This window comes from Oxyura jamaicensis, chromosome 1 (assembly GCF_011077185.1).
Source record: "Oxyura jamaicensis isolate SHBP4307 breed ruddy duck chromosome 1, BPBGC_Ojam_1.0, whole genome shotgun sequence".
NCBI lineage: Eukaryota > Metazoa > Chordata > Aves > Anseriformes > Anatidae > Oxyura > Oxyura jamaicensis.
The window spans coordinates 14581797-14603025 of record NC_048893.1 but is presented as its reverse complement, the minus strand read 5'-3'; the positions used below and the strand labels follow the sequence as shown (position 1 = coordinate 14603025).

Here is a 21229-nt window from a genome sequence, read left to right as displayed (position 1 = left end):
ACTGATTCTGAAATGCCTAGATTTTGAAAATGGTGTTCTTCTTCCCTCGTTCTATTGTCTTACTTTTGCTTTATTTCAGCAGCTTCCTACTACCACCCACCTGAAAGGAGATCCATTTTAATTCACTAACTCCACTAATTCAAGGATACACTACGTTATCTCTTAGCCTGGTGATGAGCTGAAAGACCTTAGCTGATTCCAATCTACTTTGCAAACAGAGGTTATAAAAACAAAATGAAGAACAGTATCACAGGTGTTTATAGATTGATACCATAAGGAAAGTGTAACATTGACATACATTTCATAGAATCACATAACGGTTTGGGTTGAAAGGGACCTTTAAAGATCACCTAGTTCCTGCACAGGGCTGGAAATCTTCCACTTGGTCTGGTTGTTCAAAGCCCCATTTAACCTGACTTTGAACCTTCTTTCATCTCTCAGTATGGACAGCAGTTCAATAATTGAATTAGAAGTTCTAAAGAAAGGCAAAATCACATAACCATCTTGCCTACACACAAAGTCAAGTAGCTTTTGCATAATGTTTTGAAAGCATTTATCCATTTATCATCCCAATGGCATAATGGAGAAGGACATGTACAACATCAGCACATATCAAGATTTTCTTCAAGGCAGAAAAGCATAACAAAAAGGCACCCTGCAAAACGAGTGACCACTGGAATGGGGCACATTCCCTATACACGTTAGGGATATTCCAGAGATACTATTTGTGACAAACAAAACCCAATACAACCCTCCAGCCATATTAAATATTTATTAAGCTCTCTTGCTACAGCAGAGACAAAGAGAGCACAAAATAGAAAACAGAAGGAGAGAAAGCACGTCTCAACTATGTGCAGAGCTGATGCTGCAGCCCTTGTGTGGAAGGTGCAGAAGAATAACCCTCATGTTATCACACTTAACTATGAGCACTGCTTCGCTATCCAGTTCTAGCATTTCGAGGTTGAAGAGGATTGGACAATGGAAGCTTTAAAAACAATATTAAGTAGCAGAAAGATTAATTTTTTCTTCATCATTTCTCTATCAGCACTTCATTTTTCCCAATGAGTTTTCAATATGAAAACACAATGTGTGGAGAATCACACACACACAGATTTTCTCTTAAAAAAGTTAATATAGTTTATATAGTTTTAATTGATCTATACAAGCCCCTCTTTTCCCAGCACCCTAACATTACTAGATCAAACCAAATTTGGTATTTGTATGCAAGAAGTAGGTTAAATACTAAGTTAATCCTTTCAGAAGGACATGTTTTTGTGCGGAAGTGACAGTGGCATTTTAAGTGCCAGCGGCATTTTAAGTGCCAGCATTCAGCTGTTTTAGTCTATCACTACTTCAAGTAAGAACACACCAGGTACGCTGGACACTTGTTCAGAGTTTTGACCAACACACTTTATAATCCCATGCAGCAGCGAAATGCTTGGTTTTGAAGAAAAAAAGTTCTGTCAGGCTGTTTTTCTGCAACATTCAGAATGTAAATAAACATGTAATTTTAAGTATTTAATTTACAGAGACCAAATAATTCCACTTGTTCCAAACTCTACTTGTTTAAATATCTGATGGCTAAAATGAAGAGATTCACTTAATTCAGTCCTAACATCCTCAAACTCAGCCTTCCACAAGGGGCCACAGTCCGTTTCCAAACACGTACTATGCATGTACAGAGAACTGGTCTCTCATTTTAGAAGTTGATAGCTTTGCCAAAAGATGCTGCTAGGTTTGCTTCCCTGAAGGCTTCTGACACCGTCTGTGGAGAACAGACACAAAAGGTACAAACCATTAACATTTACAGGTAGTTAAGGCATGTCTGCGCAACTGTGGTGTTCAACAGTTTGTTCAGCAAAAACTTACTGGATGGGCGTGGCAAACTCTGGCTACATCTTCACACGATGCTCCATACTCCATGGCAAGAGCAGCTTCGTTAACCATTTCACCAGCACCCTGTAATTTAATGTTCTTTGTAGTTAGAACAAATCTTTATGCAGTTGTGTGGATTCGGTAACTAGAAGAATAAAAGAGCACCCCCATTTTATTTTAATGAGTTGCATTTACAGTGATTTACCCCAAAACATTGAGTAGCTGAAAATAAAATAATGAAGTTTCCAATTACATTTTTAGCATTCACATACACAGGATTTCTCCCCAGCCCTCTCCCTTTATTGGTGAAAATTATTACTGTGTCTCACTGAGCTGTGCTTTCTTCAGAGAATGGGGATTTTTTTAATTAATTGGTACTGGGAGAGAAAAGTTAACTAGCGTAACACCTTCCTATGTATTCCCATCAGAAATGACAGAAATTGGATTAAAAAACAGCCTATTCAAACTACCTATAACAACTTTCAAGTGTCTTCCATTAGTCTACGATGTTTAGTGGTAAAGACTTTTCACTAAAAAATAGTGATAATCATCACGTACAAAGACTAGAATACTCAGGGTTCCTTATTTTTCAGTGTAAGTAATGTCCCAGTCAGCTATGAACGTTACAGTGCTGATCTTCCAGTGCTGACAGTATAGCCTTCCATAGGAATAAAGTTTCCTTTCCAGGAAAACAGAACAGCTTCAGTGTTTAACACTGTTTTCTTAAAGAAAGGTTTTCTTTCTGAAAACAGTAAACAAGGATATATGGAAATGTTTCTGCATACATCTTTAGGGGAAAGAATAAAAGAAGAGCATTTACACCTTTACAGCTAAGAAAACCAAACCAAGAGTGAGGTTAGGGTCTAAGATGGAACTTCAGACTGGGTGGTAGAGCAGGAAAGGGTATTTTTCACACACACACAAAATCTGATTTCAAATTCTGAAAAAAGACTTGTTTTTAATCAAGTTCCATCAGTTACTGACCCCAGACTTGGTGAATGCCACATAAGGTTACCAACTTTGCTGAAGCTGGAATATCAGGAGGAAAAAAAAAAAAAAAAGCAATGAAAAAAAGTCCAGTCAGCTCCCCAACTTCTAAAACCTGAGTCAACTTCTGCTCTTCTCTCAAGTATTTGGCAGAATTCATAAAGAAAAACAGAGTAACTGAATAACCCTAGCAATTCTAGGGAATCAATAAAAAAGCTGGGTCTGGCACCAAAGTAACAGACAAGCATTGGAGACAATGGCAGGAGGGCATGGCTGCAGAAAACAACAGCAGACTGAAGTGATTTGGGAAAACTCAGATTTTCCATTTTACGAGAACTGTAACAGAACAAAAAACCTTTACCCCTACCAAGACAGCAGCACAATTTATAATACTTACTGCGCCTAAAATGTGAGCACCCAGCATTCTGTCTGTTGATTTTTGACTAAGTATCTTCACCATGCCATCTGTGTCAGCATTTGTCTTTGCTCTACTGTTAGCAGCAAATGGAAATTTCCCAATTTTGTATTCTACCCCCTACAAAACAGATACAGGTTACTGACAGAGTTCATGACCTGAAAGCGCGACAGGAATGATGTAACCATACAGATAAATATAAAAATAGAACTAATACAAAAATAGAAGACAGATAAGACAAACAGATCAATGCATGACGATAACAGGTATAAAGGTATGTTAAAGAAGAAAAATTAGCAAAGAATCAATATAAATTTCACAAAACAAGTTATTAAAGAAGACTGTGATCCTTGTGAGGGTGGCATGCAGGAAGGAATCATTCATACACCTTAAACAATAAATTCAGATAGAGAAATTCTCCTTCACAAAGTAGCTAGATAAACTAATAGCCACTACTCGATTATGAAACCACATCCAAGATGGAAAAAGAGATCTGTCTGAGCAGAAAAACTGTACCTCTTCTTTCAGCTGTTCTTCTGATTTGCCAACCCAGGCCACTTCAGGGTGAGTGTATATCACGGAGGGTACGCAGTTATAGTCAATGTGAACTGCTCCCCCCGCCATCCCTTCAACACAGAGAATGCCTTCATCCTCAGCTTTGTGGGCCAGCATCGGTCCAGCAACTACATCACCAATAGCATAGATGCTATCAGACCAATGAAACAAAATAGGATACTGTTTAAGAAGTCCTAGTACACTTAGGCTACTTCATATAACAGTCACTAAAAAAAAAACAACAACCACAGACAATTCCAATCACATCAAATTCAAACATTAATTTTCAGAAGAAACACAGAGACTATAGAAGAATAGTTTCCACCAAACTGTCAACTTCAAGAAGTAGTACCAACACAATGACTTTTAAATTACAAAGCTTTAAGGGTTGACTACAAATCTTCAACTGCAGAAATAAACAGAAGTTTTAGGTTTTCCTTTCAGAAAAAGCTATACTGAGCAATTGAAGTGTTTTAATAGGTTAAACTTCTAGAAATAAGAGTCCTATTTCAAATAAAGTCAAAAATACTGTTAAATTATTACTTACTTTGGAATTTTGGTTTGGAATCTATTATTGACTGGGATTCTCCCCTTCTTATCAAGTTCAATTCCAATTTCTTCGAGACCTAGATTCTTTGTGAACGGACGCCTACCGATACAGACTAGGAGCACATCACAAGTTATTACTTCTGCCTTGCCACCAGCTGCTGCTTCAACACTATAGAAAAACAAACAGCAAAAATGCTAAGCTGTAAACTTGCAGCATTGCATTTCGCTGACTAGTAATTAATATGATCCAGATGGTGACCTACTAGTTCAATCTGGCACCCCAAACCACTTGCCTTCAGCCCACCCCTCACTTCTTCCTTACAAGAGTTGATGAGTAGGAGAGGGAATAAGGGCCAGTAATTCTTACCCCATTTGGTAAGAACTCTTAGGCACAGAAATTCAAGAAATTTGGGCCATGTATCCGTTAGCAAGTATCATGACCTGCTAAGAGCAAATCTGCACTGCAAAGCAATCAGTGCTGAGTACTCAACATCCAAGCTGTTTCGATTTCAGGATGAGGTAGGGCCATGTATTCTAAGCTTTCTTCTGGCCCAAAACTGCAGATCTGTCTTGCATAAAGTACATCCCTCAAGTTCATCTTTGTGTTTAGTTGCATTGCGAACAAGTTCAGTTCATGTGCTCAGAGTGCAAGAAAGAACCAAAGCATGGCAAGTGAGGATAATTAGGAAGTGTGTCTGAAAAGCATACTCCCTTGAGTATGAAACTCTAAACACAGAGAAGTCTGCATGAGAGATCCAGACAGCACGGGACATACAGACACCCAAATCTAGAACTTCTACAATGGCGAAGCACAGGCTGCCCTGAGGCATGGAGCAAACAATTCCTCATATTAAGACTTCAATGAAAAAGGCATTTAAGCTTAGTTTGTTAAGTAACATTAAACTGTGGTTTTAAGAAAACACTTATGTAACCATTCTGCACAGAGAATATGTAGACAAGAAAAGGAACAGAGGTAGCGACCTTTAAAAAGAAAATTTGCTATATATTTTTCTGTATTAGCTGTTCATCTAGAGTCTTCAACAGGCTCAAGTCTGGCTATTTAAAACATTCCAGGACAACTTCACTTATTTCTAATCGGAAGCAATCAAATCTATATCATGCTTATTTGGAGACAAGGGGAGGAAAGGACAAAAGATCCTTTCCAGTAAGCATCCAGGAATTAATGGCTTAAAAATTACCATAATATTTTATGTTAGTTACACCAGAAACAGAGAACTTCCATGAAAAGCATGTGTTTTTTTTTTTCTTACACTAGTGCACTAACTCAAGTCAATGGAACCTCTCCTATACAAACAATTTAGGATTCAATAAAGCCAAAATTATGAACGCCAAGTTAAATGCAAGATAAAAATTAAATGCCACTGAAGAATTAAGTTTCATTTCTTCTTGTTTGAAGAATAATATCAAGCCGTATTTAAAACGGATCTGAAGGACTGAGTGGAGGAATATAACATGAATTCCATTAGTTATGTTAAACACTTACGCTACATCAATCTTTCCATCTGGTTTCTTGGTAGCACCGGTAACTTTGGTGTTTAGCTTAAACTTAAGGCCCTGTTTCTGAAGAATACGTTGGAAGTTTTTAGAGATCTCCATGTCAATTCCCATTCCACCAACATGGCCCATGAACTCCACAGCTGTCACGTCTGCACCAAGGCGCTGCCAAACTGACCCCTGCAGTCACAACAACATACTTAAGGGAAGAAAAGGTTTTGAAAGGAAAATTTCATGCTTCTTTACTGCAGTATTTACCACAAACAGTAAACTCTGCAAAAAGGGGGACAAAACAATACAGCAAACTGATCAGGTTTTATAAACATTATAGTGTACGATAACGCATCTGTCCCCCCAGCCTGAGCCTTTCAGAAAGAATGGATTTATCACTGCTTGCACATCTAGAACTACTGTGATGTGACCCACGGAATTAAGCTTTTAAACAAACAGTTTAAATAATTAGGTATATTTTAGGTTATAGGAATAAAAAAATAAAGCTCAAATAATTGGCATGTAGCTCAGAAAACCCAAAAGAAGTTGTGGTATCCTAATACCAGTAAATCAAACTATATCAAAACAGTAAAACATTATGTAAATTTTATGCCATAAAATATAACTACTGCTGCTTCTGCATGTGTTTCTAACTATAGCCACTATCACCAGCTTCACAAAAAAACGTATAAACCTTATTTACACTGCATTCGTCCAAATAGTATTTCACTTTGCTTACTCTTTCCTTGCTTAATAGTCAGCAAGCTAAATCAACCACTAAGATGTGCCAATTCTCAAGCAGTTGCAAAGCCAGCACACAAACATACTTCTTGAATTATGTAGGTGTGAGGCAAAAGGACTCAGCCTAACATGAACTACAAAGCCTTCATTCCTTTGGTTACCAGGTATAATGCATATAATTGTATCGCATAAGAGTTTGGGGATTCATTCCTACGGACCGGAATTTAGGATGGTTTAAAATGAACTTCCCTTAAAATAGGAAGTTCCCCTATCTAGACACAGAGCAAGTATAAACCTCAGTGGAAGTTAAACAACCCAAAAAACTGTATGTGAAGCCTGTACATTCCTCTCTCATTTCTCCTCTTAGCTAACCAGATGGAGGAATACCAATCCAACATCCCAGATTTTCAGGTAGGAAAGGGAGCTAGCAGGCTATAAATTCTGAGGTTTCACTACAACTCACACATTTGTTAAATCACAACAATACTATTAAGTACAATGAAAAAGTAACATCCTGTTCCTTTATAAATTAAAGACCAAGTGGTTTAAATATTCTCTCACCAGTTCCACACCGATGACTCCTGCACCAATGACAACCATCTTTTCAGGGACTTTTTTTAGTGACAGTGCACCAGTGGATGACACAATATTATCTTCATCAATCTAGCAACAGGCAAAGAAATCCACAAAGAGAGGTTTACAGTATGTACAGCTCACAGAAAACAAAGGCCAATCAGATGCAAAGAGTTATTGTATAATAAATGATGTGGATATTACCAACTGGAAGACAGTAGCACCAAGATTTCAAACACGTACGGTAATTCCAGGGAAGGGAGCAACTTCTGAGCCTGTGGCTATAAGTATGTTCTTTGTATTGATAACTTGTGTGCTGCCATCGTCTTTGGTTGCAGTGACCTGGTTTTTGCCAGTTATTTTTCCGAACCCAGATACATGTGTAACCTTTGATAATCAGAACACAATAAATTACGATTCAAGTTATTTATGTAAGTTATGCTACACTTAATTTGAATTTCACTGCTTTAGAGAAGCTGCTAACACTAACCTTTGCATCACCATCTGGTACAAATCACAAAGTAAGTTACTATTATTCTTTTAATTAGATTTAAGAATGAAAGAGCTGTTCATTTAAAATATCCTAGAAATAAAGCATTCAGAATCTGCCCTTGTGGAGTCAGTCACTCATATTCATTTATGTGGCAAGAATATGAGAATGCAAAAAGCAACAAATTTAGATCAGGAAAAAATACAGATACGCTGCAGTATATAATCCAAACTAACCTTGTTTTGTTTAAATAAATGAGCAATTCCACCTGTTAAGGCCTTTACTGCTCCACTCTTCTGTTCCATCATCTTCTCTAGATTCAAGCGGATTCCTGTAACTAAGGTTAAAAAACTTCAATTAAGCATCCCAGTTTATTTATTTATAGGAGCTAACCTACACAGTTAACAAGTTTGATACAGTAAGATGTACTCAAGGCCTCTACTAAATGATACAGGTTACATTCAGCAACTGGTATGTTAAATAGCAGTATTATGCTTTTCAAGTATAACTTCTCTACTCGGTACTCAAGGAGTAGGCACGTCCCCAAACTTTCAATTGACAGGGAAAGGATATTGTTTGCAAGTCAGTTAAGTTTTCTGAACAACTTTCCTAGAATTCTAACAATATGATTTGAACTGTTGTATTTGTTTGTTGACAGATACCATTTGTTTTACCAGGCACTGACAAGTTGCTCTGCATACTCACTTTCAATTCCTCTATTAGCAAAATCTTTTCCATGGGCCAAATGATAAAGATGGGAGTTGTTCAGCAAGGCCTGAAGTATACACACAAAAACAAGAATTGGGACATACACTTGCAATTGAATTCATTACTTATTACACTGCTAGTATATTAAAAAAGAAAACAAACATGTTATTTGCAGAACATTCTCTATAAAGTTTGACATTGATATTTTAAGAGGTGCATCTCAAACACACAGCTGCGCAGCTAGCTGTAGTTGATGGCTTAGAGCTAGTTCAGGTCACTGGACACTGACAATTTGGAAATAAATGTAGAATAGTTCCTTTGTAAGTATGTTTATAAATGAGCAGTTCAAAATGCAGAACCTCTAGAACAGCATTTTGATTAGAAACAGCATTATCATTAAGGAGGGATCTCAAGAAGAAACATTATGTCTTTTATGATAACCATCACAAGCATGGAACTATCAGCATCTGTGCAAGAAGTAAACTGTATAGTCCGCACAGACTGAACCCTAAAGAAGGTACAATATATTCAAAGAATATATTGAGATACCAGCCTTATATACACAGACTTGAGTAGAATGAATACTGTTGGACCGAGATACCAGAGATAATTTCATTTTTGTGAATAACTCTTACTGACTCTCAAGGTTTAAAATTTAGAGCAGTTAAGTAAAACGGATAATCACAAGTAACAACCAAAACATTAACTGCAGACACAGCCACTACATAAGACTTCAGCAATTACAAAGGAAAAAAAAAAATAATCACATCCAATGTATTATCTTGAGTGGCTTTTTGGAAATGAGTATCTGAGATTGTTATTGTTTCAGTGTACGCAGCCTACATATCCACTTCTTAAGAAGTTTATTGCCACCTGAAAAAATTCTGGATAGCATCCAGGTTTAACCATGGGTTCAGAAACACTCTTATAAGAACCTTAGGAGGATAAAAATATTAATCAAGGACTCAAGAAAAGTCAATTAAATAGGCCCTAGTGAAGTTCTAAACTTACATAGTAATGATGTGTTGATCTACATCTAATTTTTGAGTTTTTCCTCAATATATATATATATATTCTGAACTTCATTAGAATTACTTCTAAAATACGTAGGCAAAACAATATATCATTTTAAAAACGTTGTATTTATACTGTATTTTCTCCTACAACGCTAACAGAACCTCTCTGAGCAAACAGATTTGAAATAGCAATATTGTTAGGAGGGATCTTTTTCAGAAAGCTGTACCTGTTACTATGGCCATCACAAGCCTAACTGTCACTATCTTCCCTCACCCGCTGGATGCTAGTGAAGTCAACTCTTTTTATCTAGCAGTAGCACTGCTCTTACAAGGCTCTAGCTTTGAAGTTACTTAAAATGGGACTGACACCATTAAATAACTACTTCTGAATTTCTTTTTATTCCTCCTTCCTTTCAGAGCACACCTTGGGCTCTCCCTTTTCTCTCCCCACCAGCACTACTCCACGCAAGCACCACCAGCCCTACTATTTGAGCTTAGATTAATATTTCAAGAACTTATGAGGCTCTTCCTACAGTCATTGGAAAGAGACAGTTATCTTCAGAGCGTGGTGCGTCCAACCAAAACCAGACAAAGTTAATTTTTCAGGGGTGTCTCTGTCCCTGTAAGTTAGATTCACTTGATTTCTAGTGACTGAACAGGGAGCAAACAGCTCAGCATCCCTTTAGCATAAGTACACCACCCTGGACAAAACTACAGGTTTATTTGGAAAAAAAAATTGAAAGTATCTGGAATTTCACAAGGCAGACTGCAGGATGTAAAACCACCTTGAATAGTTAACACTGTATTCAATTACTAGTTACAACACAGACTCACCAGAGTGAGAAGATGCATCTGTATGCACCTCTGGTTTTCATCCTTCTTCCTCTTTTATTTGGGAAACCCCACAAAACAGTTTGTAAACAAAAGATTTCTACTGAGCAAACAAAATTTTAATCCTTTGTGTTACTTATATGAAGATCCTCAGTTTGTTTGGATTAGAAATTCACCTTCTAAAAGTACGTCAATCTTGGAAAAAGATTAAATAATGGTTTCTAAAGTGATACCTGTAGGAACTGCTGTTTTTCATGAAGTTATGACCAACTACATACACTTACCTTGGAAGGAATACATCCAACATTCAGACAGGTTCCACCTAACGTTTCATTTTTTTCTACGCAGACAGTCTGAGGGAAAAAAAAAAAGGAGGAAGAGGTAAAAAACATTGTAAATCTTTCTACAGAGGGAAAGATAACTGGCATCGCCTCCATTGTAATGGGCATGCATGCTCAAAATAAGAGCTTCTTGGATTATATTCTAAGAATTCAAATCTGCTGAGAAGTGACCATGCAGGTGAAACCCCTTCGTCATTCCTTTACATTGATGCTTTTGAGATAGAGTAGATAGAGGTGGCGGTAACACGAAGAACAGGACTCATTCTATCAAATCAATGAAACACACTGAGACGTGCTGATCCCCTGTCCAGCCTGCCTCCTGTTTTAAGCACATGAGGGCATGTGAAGTGATCCATGGGCTTTAAAAGCCACACTATGAATCAAACAGCATAGGCTGCTCCTATGCTGACCTGATAAGGTTCTGCCTCATCCACTTTAAATCAACTCCACTGATCAGACCAAGCAAAATTGTTCAGAAGCCACTGCCCAGAGAACATTGTTGGCAATTGTGGTGGTTTTACTCAGGTGGGCAGCCTAGCTCCATCACAACCTCTCTCTCACTCCCCCTCTTCAAAAGGAAAGGGAGAGAAAACTACAATAAAAACTCAAGGGTTGAGGTAAGGATGGGGAGTTCACTCAAAAGTTATCATCACAAGCAAAACAGACTCAGCATTAAGGGAGATTAATGTAATTTATTACCTATTATGAACAAGCTAGATCAGTGAGAAACTAAAAAAAAAAAAAAAAAAACTAAAAACACCTTCCCCCCAACGACCTCTTCCATCTCCTCTCCCCAAGCAGCACAGGGGAAAGGGGACTGGGGACTGCAGTCAGTCCCTAACACTTCGTCTCTGCTGCTCCTTCCTTCACAGTCACTCTCTGCCCTGCTCCACGGGATGCCGTCCTTCCCAAACTGATCCTGCAGGGGCTGCCCACAGGCAGCAGCTCTTCAAGAACTGCTCCAGATATGGGTCTGTACCATGAGGTCCATCCCTCAGGAGCAAACTGCTCCAGCACAGGTCCCCCATGGGCAGCAGCTCCCCCCAGACCCCCTGCTCCTGCGTGGGCTCCTCTCCACGGGCTGCAGCTCCGGCCCGGGGCCTGCTCCTGCGGGGGCTCTCCCTGGGCTGCAGCCTCCTCCAGGCCACATTCACCTGCTCCACCAGGGGCTCCTCCAGGGGCTGCAGCGTGGAGATCTGCTCCATGTAGGACCCATGGGCTGCAGGGGGACAGCCTGCTCCACCAGGGGCCTCACCACAGGCCCCAGGGGAACTGCTGCTGTGTGCCAGGAGCACCTCCTGCCCTCACCCTGGGGTCTGCAGGACTGGTTCTTTACATCTGCTCTCACAGAAGCACAAACATCACTGCTTATTGGTTCGGCTCTGGCCAGCAGTGGGTCCCTTTTGAAGCCACCTGGAACTGGCTCAGAGGCCAGCCCTGCAGCCCCCCAGTACCCAAACCTTGCCCTGTAAACCCAATATAGCAATAACATGGGACGTTGTAGTCACGATACGAGGACTTAACATTTGTGCCAGCAGAGGCACCGCTAAAATTGAAGATTCAAAGTTCAGTAGAGCAGACTCAGTTTTGTCTGGGGATGGACATAGTTTTTATCTCTTTGCCAGCCTGACAAAACCATGACATTACATCCCTCAGCATAAACATTCTTCAAGTTTCTTCAACACTACAGGTGATGAACGCAAGCCTGCCCAGAACCTTTGCCCACTCTACCTGTAAAGCAGCATAGAAATTGTTTGTTGTGACAAAACACATCAGAAGGAATGATGAGCACTTCTTTATCTCCCTGTATATGGTAACCTACTGCAGGCCGCATACATGAGGAACTTGAGTGAAGTGTTGCTCCAGGAAAAGCAGACATCCAGCCATGAAAAATAGTCTTAGAAGAAATAAGAAATTACACAGCAGATGGCCTAAATCTCAGTTAGAACCTGTAGCACTGAGTACCTTTTTATCCAGGTGCTAATAGCTCAGTAACATACACATAAAGGCAGGAATATTTATTAAACCAAGACAAGACAGACCAACACGGATATCCATTTCAACTATCTGCACTAGGGTCACAGGCAGATGCAAAACTTCTTAATGAAACCTCAAGTATTTATACTTTGGTACTGTTACACATTAGAAGGCTGAAATATGCCCCAAAAGAGATCACTGAAAGCCAGTTGCTGGAGTAATGACCAAAGAGACGACACTCAGGAATTTAAAAAAAAACAGTCTCCAAAGAAGGTGCCTTCAACCTATCTAGTCAAACTTCCTTCTCCAAACACAGTTAACATCAAAGCTGTATCAGGTGGCTCAGGGCCTTTTACAGCCAAGTCCTGAAAACCTCCAGGGATGAAGACTACACGTAACATGGGCCCCTGTTCCAGTGTTTGACTGAACTCCACTCATAAACGGGAGCTCCTGTCCTTACCGGGTGGTCTATCCAACTTGTTCTGTCATGAAGTCCAGCCGTCGAAGCACTGGGACATACCAGCCAGCAGGAGCACAAAGTCTGCCAGCACTGCCTTCCTTCTCAGATTTCAAAATACTTGAGAATAATGCAATGCCAGAGAGCAAGTCGGGCTCAGATTAAGGAGTAAAGGTAACAACCTTGCTGAAGTCACACTCGCTTATGAATGAAAATGAAAACTTACAAAAATACTTGTTTTCACCTCAAATTCTCAGATGGCAATGGAATTTATCCACTCACATTCAAAAAGCCTATCAGCTGAATAGCTTTGCTTTCTTTTCCCCACAGAATCACACAATGGTTGAGGTGGGAAGGGACCTCTGGAGGTCATCTGGTCCAACCTCCCTGCTCAGGCAAGAAGACCACCTAGAGCAGTTTGCTCCCAACTATTTGAATCCCCTCCGTCTCTTCTTCAGGATTTCAGAGTAGTTTTTAAGTGGCCTTGTTTTTGTCACTGTCTCAATTTCTTTTTCTTTGTTGGGAGAGTTTCCTTCCTAGCATTCTTCTACCTTTTCCCTCACAAGAGAATGTAAAGGCATCTCAACTATCTCTTCCAGCCAGAAGCAAGCTGACCTGAGCAGCTTTGTCAGTAGCCCACCAACAGTCTAGACAGTAATACCTGTTACATTTCAACTTATGTGTCCACTTCAACTTCCATGTAATACAGGTAAGCAACGCAAAGTTTATGGTTATGTCAACAGCATCTGGTGGCCCAAGATAGGACATAAGAATTTCAGTTTTCCCAGCTTCACACAAACACCCTCCTCTGGATGAACATTCTGCTCAGTGACCAAAAGGTCTGGTCTTACCCTAAATCCAAGCTGAGCTGCTTTGATTGCAGCAACATACCCTCCAGGACCAGAACCAATAACTGTGACATCGGCATCAACTGAAAGAGAAAACATTTCAGTTATTTTTGTTTAGCAACCACTGCAGGAGTACCAACTTATCTCTGAACTAATTCATATTTAAAAGTAAAAGTCATTATTAAAAATTACATCATCTAATGTATTAGGTAAATTACATTTTGCATCTGAGAACAGATTCCCAGACTAAAGGAAAGGCTGCGTTGAGGTATTCACTCTGCAATAAAAACAAATCACACTTCAACTTAACAGGGAAAATAATGTAAAATGAAATTAAGTAACTAGATTTGTCTGATGCAGCCCTGCTGCTATAAAACTTAGGAATTTAACCCAAGATGTCTGAATGGTTTATTGCAACATTTTTTCAACTTAGCTTCTACTGATGTTTAGCACAAAAGATAAGTGCAAATTATTAGTTTATAATGCAGAAAATATTGCTAAAAGATACCTATGCGGCCTCTATTGATTATGAATACTGCAGAAACTATGAACTTTGTACCAAAGTCATTGTAACCACAGTCTCCTCTATTAAATAGTGCCACTGTTCTTATGATATAAAGTTCAAGTTCTGCGTACACTTTTGGTTTGATAGCAGATGTGACAAACAAGCACTTTTCCTCCAAAACTCGGCTTCCACCACCAGCTGGGACCTGCCTCCTGCCTGCAGCTCTGCTTTTCTCCCGTTTAGGCTCCCCCCCCGCGGATTACCTTGCTCGGCATAGCTCCTTCGCGGCACCGCACAAACCCCCTGCAGACCGTGATGAATTCGATCAAAATGGCTCCTCTGCAAGAAAAATAACACCACATTTCTGGAAACCGACGCGCACACAGCAGGCAGGCTGGCAGCACCCCGCGTTAGCACCCGGGACGGGCGCAGGGCGGCTGTGAGCAGCCCAGCGGGCGCTGCCGCTGCCTCGCCGCCCCTCTTCGGGGCAGCCCCGCGGAGGGCAGCCCCCAGCGGCGCCCCGGTACCGACAGCGAGCGGCCACCAACGGGTGCCGGCGGCGGAGCCCCTCCCTCCCCGTGTCCGGGTGGGGTGGGGGAAGCCCCGGCGGCCGGGCTCGGCTCCTCCCGGCTCGTCCCGTCCCGGCTCTGTCCAGCTCTACCCGTCCGGACCCGGCCCGGTCCCGGCCCGCCGCAGCCCCCCGGCGCCGTACCCGAGCGAGCGCGCAGCAGACGCGCCCCCAGCGCTGCATGATGGCCGCCGCCGCCGCCGCTCCAAGGACTCCGCGGACTCGCGCAGGCGCGCTGAGAGCAGAAGCCGCCGCAGCGCCCCCTGCTGGAGGGCCTCAGGGAGGAGGGCGGGGTTAGGGAGAGGTGCTCTTAAAGCGGCAGGGCGCGCGATTTGGCCCGCGCAACCGACTGCACCCAAGAGTAACATTTGGGAACGTGTTGAGGCAGTCTAAATACTTATTTTTCCAGAATAACCCCCCTTTTTCTTCTAAATGACAGCCAAATGGGTATCTAGTTAAACTTTAAAATAAAAATATAAAAGTGAAGGTATTTCATTTTGGAAACAATGTCAAGTGAATTGAATTAGAATATCAACTTTTTCCTTTTCCATTGACAGAGTTTAATTCATTCCATTGGTATTCTTCCCACCTGTTTGTTCTCAAGAAATGAGGCTGCATGCCCCACTGCCCCATTACCTGTGTATCAGCACCACAACATCTGCAAACCTAAGAAGCATGTGGAGGCCCTGGAGTGTATCCAGAGCAGGGCTACGAAGCTGGTGAAGGGCCTGGAGCACGAGTTCTGTGAGGGGCGGCTGAGGGCACTGGGGGTGTTGTGTCTGGAGAAGAGGAGGCTCAGGGCAGACCTTATTGCTCTCTACAGCTACGTGAAAGGAAGGTGTGCGGAGCTGGGGGTCGGCCTCTTCTCTCAGGTAACTAGTGATAGGACTAGAGGGAATGGCCTCAAGTTGTGCCAGGGGAGGTTCAGGTTGGAAATGAGGAGACATTTCTTCTCAGAAAGAGCAGTCAGGCACTGGGACGGGTTGCCCAGGGAGGTGGTGGAGTCACCGTCGCTGGGGGTGTTCAAGGAGAGGTTGGACGTGGTGCTTAGGGACATGGGTTAGTGGGTGACACTGGTGGTAGGGGATGGTTGGACCAGGTGATCTTGGAGGGCTTTTCCAACCTTAATTATTCTATGATTCTATGAAATTACTCCTTGCCTGGAGGATAACAGCAGCTGGGCACTATTTTCCTTCACCACTGAATTCCACCTGGTTTAGAACATGTGCCATATTCTTTTTCATTTATACTAAAATCATCTAACTGTGGCTTTAGATAAGTAATAGGCAACGTAGTCCATAACATTACCCATCTTGTCCAAAAGTGGAAATATTTTCTGCGAAAAAGCATTCACCAGTTTTCCAGACGGGCTTGCTACTTTCTTGCAGGGAATGGAGATGGCCATGAGGTGGCGGTGTGTTGCTGCGTCCCACCCAGAGAAACACAGCGTTAAACACCAGTTTGGGAGCCCTCTTAGAAGAGAGGCCTGATATTCATAAATGCCAGACTTTGTGATTAAAGCAGACTTGAATTATTTAGAGGGAGAGAAAAGAAATATGCCCATTAATAAAATATAGTCAGATCTGTGGAAAGTGCTTTAGGAAATGTGTGCACTGGCACCTATTAACACTGTGTGAACGTTCAGAAGAAAAGGCCATCAGTGGGCAGGACTCTGGTTTTCTGGAGCAGGATTTCTCTGATTGCCCCTCCAGCAGCCCTGCAGACTGAATGTGCCTGGTATTTCAGTGGTTAAATCCCTACCCCTTAGGCTGGCTAATGAGAAAGCAGCCCTGAGTCCCCTGTGCTCGCAGCATACGTGTCGTGGCCCCGTCACTTACCCCCATCCTCACTAACCAGCAAGCCAAAGAGAACAAAATGCAAAAATCCTCCAGATGTACCTGACTGACAGCACCCATCCAACAGGTTTTATTTCTCCATGGCTTTCCCACCCCGTTGCACAGCAGGGTACAGGCCATGCACAGGGCTGCCCCACAGGGCTGCCCCGCATACAGGCTGTGCTTGGCAGGCCATGACTATTTGAGGGGAAAAAAAAAATATATATATATATATATATATATTTAAATGTGGAACAAAATGTCTTGAGTACATTGTTCAGGCAAGTAGCGAACAAGACCAACTTCTGCAACAAGAAATGACTCGAGGCTGCAGGTTCACACTGCACTGTGACATTTTTGGAGACTAGAGAAGAGGCTCATGATTACCAGGGCCACCAAAGGGACAGAGCCTTCTGTGGCCATTGCTTCAGGACCCAGAAGTTACAAGAGGGTGTGAGGGCCTGGAGAAGTGCAGAAAGCACTGAAGCATATCTTGCTGGACAAGAAAAGTGGGGAGGTGAAGGAGTATGGGGCTGGATTCCTCCAGTCCATTCACCACAGGCCTGGCAGTTGCCTCCAAACAGCCTTGCCCATTACCTGTGTGTTGCCTGGGTTCATGGTGGCTGGCACTGCTTTTCTGAACATTCCTGGGGACTTTGACAGGATTTGGATGTTGTTAAAATAGTTTCTTGATGTTTTACATCACTGAGTAATAATGACCATAAAGGTCAAATTCTTAGTGCATTGCCTTTAAAATCATGTTAGTTGTAAAGAACAGAACAAGTTCTTTTTGTTCTATTGCTCCTGTGACATGACTCTACATTGCTTTTCTTTTGTTGTGGCGCTCCTTTCCTGAAAAGTTACAGTATATGGGTACCCTCCCGATTTTTATTGCATCCTAATTTTATCCTGATCATTATTGCTCCTGACTTTTATTGCCTTTGTACGTGTGAAATGTGGCCTTGCTGCAAAGCTGGCTGATGGTATCCTGCATGAGGAACATTGCCAGCGAGTCAAGGAAGTAATCTTTGACACCTGGATTACTATGTCCAGTCATGGGCTCCCTGGTACAAGAGAGACATGAACATACTAGAATGAGTCCAATGAAGATCATCAAGGGAATGGAGTGCCTGACATATGAAAAACCTGAGAGAGCTGGGACTGCTCAGCCTGGAGAAGAGGAGGTTCAGGGGGGATCTCCTCAGTGTCTACAAATACCTGAAGGGAGAGTGTAAAAAAGGTGGAGTGAGGCTCTTTTCAGTGGTGCCCGGTGCCAGCAAGAGGCAATGGGCACAACCTGGGACACAGGAGGTGCTGCCTGAACACCAGGAGCACTTCTGTGTTGTGCGGGTGACTGAGCACTGGCACAGGCTGCCCAGAGAGGCTGTGGGGTCTCCTCCTCGGAGACCTTCAGAAGCCGCCTGGACGTGGTCCTAGGCAGCCTGCTCTGGGTGTCCCTGCTTGGGCAGAGCTGGGAGCAGCTGGCCTCCAAAGGACCCTGCCAGCCTCAGACTTTCTGTGATTCTGTGTCAGGAAAATAAACTGGAGCATGAAGCCTTCTGGTTAGCTGCCCTGACAAGTCACGTCTGACTCGGAGCTGGAGGAGGAAAGCTGCAGGCACATATTGAAGCCAACAGAGGGCATCATGACTGCATGGACTAATGAAGATCTGCAAGGATTTATTTGAGAGAAGTACACGTAAAAACCTAGATATTTATTTATTTATTTATTTTAATACCAAATATTACAAATTGCATTTTTGTATGTGCTTATGCACATGTGTATTTGTACACATACACATCAAGATGATCAATCCAGTCAGAACATTACATTGATACTTACTTGGAAAAACATAACTAAAACATCTGACACTGATCTAACACAGTTGGTCAAGATAAGTATCCTGTACCTTTCAAAGCCATATTTAACAATTTATTTATTTATATTGTGGGAGTGTGAACCATGGCAGCGCAAGGTATATCCAGAATGAAACAGGTGTGGCATTTTGTTTCACATCAAAAAGCAGGGTACCGTACTGCTTTTTGTACTGCTCATCCTGTTGTTCTGCTTAGACAAGCTTCCTATCACTCAGGCATTAAAACAAGATGACAATGGAAGTGGCCAGAAAGCTACAGCAAGCCCATGCCCACCACGAGTTGTTCTGTTTGAGGTTCTGCACCAAGCAAAGAGATGACAACGTGTGGGCAATATGGGATAAATAGGAAGGAAGAAGGAAAGTAGGACAGGGTCAGATGCAGAACAGCAGCATACCTCAGATTCACAGAAGAGGCAGGACAAGTGTCTCAAAAGCATATCAGGACTCCTGGTATGTACTCTGTTGTCAGTATTTTACTACGATCTGTGGCTCCCAGCTGCTTGCAGGAGAGTTAAGCGTTTGGGACATTCCTCTGCTAGCTGGAGCTCAGGAGAGCTTGCATGGGTGAGCAGGGGTTGGGGATGCAGAAGTGCTGCAATTTGAGTCAAAGGAGAGCTAGACAGGAGCCACAGCCCCCCCAAAGAGCACCAGAGCTGGGTCTTCTGGCAGGACCACATTAGGTTCTCTCACACCAGATGGTGCCTGCAGAAAGGGCCTCAGTCCAAGCTGTAACTTTGACATACCTAAGGCCTCATCACATGCTGTGGTTAAACACCCAGCACTCTGTCCCTGACAGGCTCAATCCAGCTGCCTCACCTGAGGGAGTGACCTTTCTTTGCATTTAAACTGTAGTCACCCACTGAAGCCATCCTCCTAAAGAAAGCATCTAAATTCTCTGCATGATCAGCAGGTACTTTGAAAATAAAGGAGATGCTGTCTGCCTATCTTACATGCTTGCACTAGGGCCAACACAACCTTCCTTAGGGCCCTCAAAGATTCCTACTTCTGCTTTTATTATACAGGAAAAGTGAGTGATCAAGGCAAGACTTGTCTTAACTCACTGCAGCTGTCAAGAAGTCAGACATCTGGTTTGGCAGGTCTAATAGAAAGCTCGTCTGCTGGGCTCCTATGGGAGATGCAGAAAGGCCTGCAGATTGAGAGGCTTATTCACCTTATCCCAAGATGGGTGTCAAGGACTGTCGTGCTAAGGTTGACCATAGCAGTGCTGTCTGCTGAGCATAGAGGGAGCACAAGTCACCTACGTTAAACATTTAACTTTGAGATAGACAAAGCTGGTGAAAAAAACACACCTCACCCCATTTAAGAAGGATTGCACACAGCTGTGTTGCGGCCCTGCAAAGGAAGCAGAGATGATGCCAGCTTTAGCCATCCGTTTGGTCAACTTTATCAAGTCTGTGGTTCAGATACAAAGTGAGAGCTCTGTCTCAGAAATCCTTCTCCCTGATTTCTTTCCATCTGACTTCCTCTTGTGGATTAATTATTTTGCAATACCAGTGAATAGCTTGGCATATCAGTAACGCAGTGTACCTCGTAAAAATCTGTTCCCTGCACATTACTCAGTTCTGAAAATTGTTGACGTAATAGCTATGAGGGAAGATGAGAGACGAGGCCAGATGCAGCTACATCTGAACATGGGAAATGTCTGCATTGTTTCTATTAGGTTACGTAGAAGAAAAATATTATTCTCTGCAGGATAAAATTGTGCAGTGGCCATAATTCAAAGTTTTTGAAATGTGAATTAGGATAGGATTAAACGTGAATATAAATGTGAATTAGGATATGATTATGCATAACCAATGTTTTCTGTTTCTTATGCTCTATTTTTCATTGACCATTTAAACTTCCTAATAGACATTTATACCAAAACTGATCATAAAGTACCAGTTTGTTTTCATGAAAAGAAAATAAAAGAAAACAAAAGAAAAAGTACTTTCATATGTTTTAAGCTTCCATTATTTTTTCATTTTTTTAATTCAAAATCAAAACCAAAATCAGAAATAATTTGTATTTTAAATACCTGCAAAATTCACTGATTTCATCACTGATGGAAAACATATAAGTTTAAACTGAGGTGGCAATTTTCCACACAACTTTTCACATTAACTAAAATCTCCCTTTTGTGCCAAAAGATGGCCATTAAAAAAATGCAGTGACTATGCAGTATTTCATTTTCTTTGATTCCAAATGCTCTGGCAAACACAGTAATTAAATGTAAAACCTAAATAACAAGGCAATTAGCTTGCATGTGCCCTTCAAAAGATATATATTACATCAAGGAAATGGCACGCTTCTGCTCAGGGAATGGGCTTTCTAATGATCTGCTCCCTCAGTCCTTTTAATCCATAAAGCAATGAGATAGGTTTTGTGATTCACAGGAAATCCCACACCAGGAGTCAGGGGCATTTTCTACGTTCAAAGAGAAAATCTTTGAAGTAATAAATTGCCACTGTTAGATCATCTTTCCTTTATGAAAGTCAAAGTTCTCCTTGAAGCACAACATTATCGTTCTGCTTGGGGCCTTCTTAGTGATAACAGCGTGATAAACAACGCACATT

At 41.7% G+C, this 21229-nt stretch overlaps 1 protein-coding gene across 1 annotated transcript; it reads right to left on the bottom strand.

Moving 5' to 3' along the window:
• Positions 1-1030: 1030 nt before the first annotated feature.
• On the bottom strand, positions 1031-15225 carry DLD (dihydrolipoamide dehydrogenase). The gene is made up of 14 exons (XM_035315734.1): positions 15087-15225; positions 14638-14713; positions 13873-13952; positions 10531-10599; positions 8397-8466; positions 7928-8028; positions 7445-7588; positions 7190-7291; positions 5886-6076; positions 4380-4550; positions 3794-3983; positions 3260-3397; positions 1870-1959; positions 1031-1765 (listed from the first exon to the last, which is right to left on the bottom strand). Exons 1-14 carry the CDS (start codon positions 15123-15125, stop codon positions 1700-1702), a joined length of 1527 nt encoding a protein of 508 aa, XP_035171625.1. The 5' UTR covers positions 15126-15225; the 3' UTR covers positions 1031-1699.
• Positions 15226-21229: the final 6004 nt, after the last annotated feature.

Bases quoted from the DNA above. Each gene is read 5' to 3' on its own strand.
- DLD (XM_035315734.1), bottom strand. From the start codon at position 15,125: ATGCAGCGCTGGGGGCGCGTCTGCTGCGCGCTCGCTCGG. The intron at 13,953-14,637 runs GTAATCCGCGGG...TTTCTCTTTCAG, and splicing joins AAGGAGCTATGCCGAGCAAG to TTGATGCCGATGTCACAGTT. The intron at 3,984-4,379 runs GTAAGTAATAAT...TTGGTCTGATAG, and splicing joins TTCCAAACCAAAATTCCAAA to CATCTATGCTATTGGTGATG.